The 5,047-nt window shown below is 45.6% G+C and overlaps 1 protein-coding gene across 1 annotated transcript in view; it reads right to left on the reverse strand.

Moving 5' to 3' along the window:
• The window catches only part of Ankrd66 (ankyrin repeat domain 66), a 9,943-nt gene that overhangs the window by 2,968 nt on the left and 1,928 nt on the right, over positions 1-5,047 (reverse strand). The window contains exon 2 of the mRNA XM_021218594.1: positions 2,044-2,272. Within this exon, the coding sequence (XP_021074253.1) occupies positions 2,044-2,272 (229 nt within the window). The remainder of the gene's footprint in view (positions 1-2,043; positions 2,273-5,047) is intronic.

The raw sequence follows: 5,047 nt of genomic DNA on the forward strand, positions 1-5,047 counted from the left end.
TGTGTGTGTGTTTGAGTGAGTGTGTGTGAGTGTGTGTGAGTGTGTGTGAGTGTGTGTGAGTGTGTGTGAGAGTGAGTGTGTGTGAGTGTGTGTGTGTGTGTGTGTGTGTGTGTGTGTGTGTGTCTTGAGTGTGGACACTCATGCATTGTTTAGCACTTTGTTCATTTCTTTAATAAGATCTAGTTGAACATGTTCACAGACCAAAAAAGGAGTGGGAAGAAGAGAACAGAAACAATGAACAAGACAGTAGGAAGCAAGGACTAAGCGAGAACACAGAGGTGGCTTTCTTGTGGGAGATAGGAAGGTCCTGACACAGAAAGGAAGGGAAGGGAAGGGCGAACTTATGTGGGGATTGGTAGGACCTGGAAGTATGGGGGTTAAGAAGTGCGTCTGTCCCTTCCTGACTTCAGATAGAAAGGAAGATTTAAGCCATTCTGGGGGCTTAGCTAGAAGTAGACATCACTTGTTCCCAGACAGCTCATCTGCTTACTTCTGGAGTTTTCTTTAGCCAGCCAAACCCAGGAATAGAAAGTGTAGAAATGCCAGGTCCCAAAGAAGCTCAGGACAGACGGCAGGCTGTGGTGTCTGTTCATATACCAAAGCACCAGCTGGCCCCAGTCTCTCTCAGCATTGCCAATGCCTGTTACAGTGTCAATGTCTAGTCTCACCTCTCCTCACCCTGCCCCACCACCTAACTTCTGCTCATGGGCATCCTTTCCTCCAGCTCATGCCTATAAAACCCTGACATTTAGAATTCTTGGCCCATGCTTGGCTCTTGGTCCTCCTGGCCCTCCTTCTTCTTTGCCCTCTCTCTCCTCTTCCTGTCTTATTCTCCTCTCATGGCCTAACCCATTATACTGGTCATGTTTAATCTCCTCAGCTATACTTTGGAACAGTCGTGATACCGTTTCTAAAAGAGGGTCTCTTGAGTTACTTCTATGGATAACCAATCACATCCTAGGCAATGGTTTTATTAGTTTAACATTTTGGGAGAATGGCAGCACCAATGATTGAAGCCCTGGCCTCACAGGGGCTAAGAATGTATTCCACCCCTCTGCCACATTCTCCCGTATCTTTTTTTTTTTTTTTTTTGGTTGTTTTGCTTTGTTTGTTATTTGTTTGTTTATTCGTTTGTTTGTTTGTTTGAGACAGGATTTCTCTGTGTATCACTGGCCATCCTGGAACTCACTCTGTAGGCCAGGCTGGACTCAGACTCAGAAATCCGCCTGCCTCTGCTTCCCGAGTGCTGGGATTAAAGGCATGTATCACCACTGCCTGCCCAGTTTCATTTTACTGTTTCTTTCAGACAGTCTCACTAATTTGCCCAGGCTGTCCTCGAGCTCACTCTGTAGCCTAGAGAGGCCTGGCCTTGCATTTACAATCTATCTTGGTCAGCCTCTTTAGCAGCGGGTACTGCAGGCTTAAACCGCAACCCCGGGTGAGCTGAACATTCTGATAATCACTGTATTTTGAAGTTCATACAAGGCAGCCCACTCTCTCTGTCCTCTACCATAAGCTGGAATTGCTTCAAGGTTTTCTGTCTCTCTCATGTTCCCTTCCAAACAGCAAAATTCAGACCAGGCTGTTCAACTTTTTCTCGTATAAACCACTCGTTGACCCAACTAAATTATGAACTCGTAAATTTTATTTCTATTCTTTGCAAGGCTATAACTGTAGAGAACAGATCTTGTACTTAATTATATTCAACTGCCAGCTTGATCTATACTCTGGGCTGGAGAGATGGCTCAGTGGTTAAGAGCACTGACTGCTCATCCAGAGGTCTGGAATTCAATTCCCAGTAACCACCAGGTGGCTCACGGCCATCTGTAATGGGATCGGATGTTTCCGAAGACAGTGACAGTGTACTCACATACATAAAATAAATAAATCTTTAAAAAGAAACCTTAGGGTCACAGCATTGGGAAGGTTGGAAACCACTGGGTTAAGTTTTTTTTGTTTCACTTTCATTTACCTGAGATTGGTCAATTGACAAAACCCCTGGTTGCAGGCTCCTTCCTGTAGCTGGGACTACACAGTACTTACATCTCCAGGAAGTCCACGCAGTCTTTCTGACCGTAGATCTGCGCAATCCTCTTGGGTGTGTCTCCAAAGAAGTCAGCAGCATCAATGGCAGCGGGAAGTGCATGCAGAGCTTTGAGTACATTCAGGTGGCCTGACTCGGCTGCAAAGTGAGCTGCCGTCCAGCCCACATCCGTTACCAAGCAGGGTCTGGCTCCATATTGTATCAGGAGATGGATCACCTCCATTTGTCCTTAGATAGACCATGGAGAAAGAAGGCAAAGTTAAGGTTAAAATGTCCTCAGTGGCCTGAGACCAGAAGCAGGCTAAGGAGCATGGAAGCAGGAGGAAACTAGCTCTTGAGGTACCTCTGCCTCATTATCATCATCCTTCTCCCTTCTCATTCTTCTTCCTGGGAGGCAGTGCCCCATCCTTATTCCAAGGAGACCCCAAGCTCTGTATGAACTACCTGTCTTCTTTCTAAAATGGCCTCTTTTCTGTCCACCATCCCAGCTCTTGCTCAGATTCCTCCCATCTACACACGAGCAATCCTTGCAGATTTTGCAACAGCAATAGATTCTTTGTTTGCTTGTTTGTTTGTTTGCTTGCTTGCTTTAGCTGTTTATTTGGTAGAATTTAGGATTAGAGCTAGGGGTTGGCATGCCCTATGTATGCATGGTTTCTAATGCTGACTTATATTCCCGAATCTCATTACTTTTTATTTTGAGAGAGGATCTAGTTGAGTTTCGAAGATTGGCTTTAAACTTAGTCTGTACCCTAAACAGTTCTTGAACTTTCTGCCCCATTCATCATAGCCAGAAGTTGGAAACAACCTAGAGGTCCATCAAAAGAAAAATGGATGAAGGTTACACAGTGGAATATTACTCAGCTGCTAAAAATTTGACGTCATGAAATCTGCAGGCAAATGGATGGAGCTAGAAAAGTCATCCTGAGTAGGATATCTCAGGCTCACAAAGGCAAATATAGTATGTATTCATTTATATGTGGATGTCAGCTGGGAAATCAATGATAACCGAGCTATAATAGAACCGAAGAGATTAGCTATGGAGTTATACACTAGAAGGTACAGACAGATCTCATCTGGAAATAGAACTGACAGTTTTGGATGGATGGGGGGGCCTGAACTGTGAGGACCAAGTGGGGAGTGAGAGGGATACAGGGAGAGACAGATAAGGGACATTTTGAGCGGTAGTATACAAACCTAATACAGTAGAAATGTGTACACACACACACACACACACACACACACACACACACACCTCATCTAAATGAAATTGCCAAATAGTCGGGGAGTCAGAAACCCAACTGACCATCTCTTGTCACCAAACAAAACTTCCAGTACCAGAACTAGGTTCACTGAGTTTAATTATTGGGCAAAGGGATCCCATGGAAATCCTCAAGCAACTCAGGCTATTGCCAATAGTTTAGGTTGCTCTCCGTGAACTGACAGCACAGCTCCATGGCTGAAGACAACAGCTACACAACTCCTTGAGGATGGAGATGCTGAGCCAGTGCCTACACAGAGCCTGCACCCCTCCCTATGCTTCAGTGCCACGCCCACTCTAGTAGTGACTCACAACAGGTCTGAAAACCTGAGTCCTGAGGAAAAAGAATCTCAAGGAGACTCAACCTCTTGGAGTCCTGGCGTTTCCAATAATCTATGTACAGGAACCCTATCCACATGCTAGTAATGACTCTAAAGATTGAATTTTTACCATAGGTAAAGTTTCCACCAGTGTTCCAAAGTCCTAAAAAGTTCCTTAAAGCCAGGAGCTCAGAATTCAGTGAGAAGGTTACCTATTCATTAACATTCTAATTCACTTCTAGTAAAGACCAGTGAAACTGATTAAGCATCACAAAGAACAGAGCCAAGCCCAGGGCAAAGCTTAGAGTGGTATACTTTTAGAATCTTCATTTCATCCAAGTTATGTTCATATGCAAGTATTTACCAAGGCCTGGGAAATAGGGGGGTTGTGGTATTGCTAGAGCAGAACCCCCCAAAACAGGTTTTTCTGCTAGGCCCAAAGGAACAGCATAATGGAGGATTTACTGGGGACCCCTGACTGTGGGGTTTAACTATTGACTAGCCTTGCACCTGGCTTCCTCCTCAAGCTGCCTGGTCCCACCCCCTCGTCTTTTGTTGTATTCAATCCTTTGTCTTGTGTCATCTTAACTGCAGATGTATCCTGCCCCGCTTTCCTTGTTTGTTCTGTATTAAAAATGTGATGCTCACGTTTATCAATACATTCAGTTTTACATTCTCTCGTGTGGACTGTTTGTCACTCATTCGCCAAATCCTCACTCGCCTGCAACCAAGAGACCCGTTCCACGCAGATCGGAGACCCAAGTGAGGTCCGTCTGCAGCACTTCAGCATGTTTGGTATAGGAAGTTACTCTTCACACAGCAAGCCAGCCACAAACCCTTTATCCACAACAGTGTCGTGACTGCAGGGCATGCTAAGGCAATGGTGGCACAAAGCTGGTGGGAATAACCAACCAGTAACTGATTTGACTTCAGGCTCACTCCATGGGATGGAACTCACACCCAGCATTGCTTGGGTGACCAAGAACCTGAGACTAGATAGCCCAGGGACCTAGGGGCAAACCCATTAATATCAGTCAAAAAAGGAAAGCAAAATGTACTGATAAAGACTCCTAATGATATTCTGCTATACTCCCAGATGAGTCCTGACCAGCCATCATCAGAGAAGCTTCCTCCTGGGGCAGATGGGGACAAACACAGAGACCCACAGTCAGATATTACTCAGAGACTGAGAGACCTTGGAACACTCAACCCTAACTGGGACGTCACCATCAAGTTCCTTTGAAAGACCCCCGAAGGGAGACCCCCACTCAAATCTCGGGGTTCACGCGCACCCAAAAGGCACCGAGACCGAACTTGCTATAAACACACGAGGAAGTTTATTGAAGACAGGACAAGACAAGAGCTCAGGCCAGCATGCTGGGGTTGAAACTCATACGCCACGCAGGGGTAGAGGAGTTCGAC

The sequence above is a fragment of the Mus pahari genome, chromosome 18, assembly GCF_900095145.1.
Source record: "Mus pahari chromosome 18, PAHARI_EIJ_v1.1, whole genome shotgun sequence".
Classification (NCBI taxonomy): domain Eukaryota; kingdom Metazoa; phylum Chordata; class Mammalia; order Rodentia; family Muridae; genus Mus; species Mus pahari.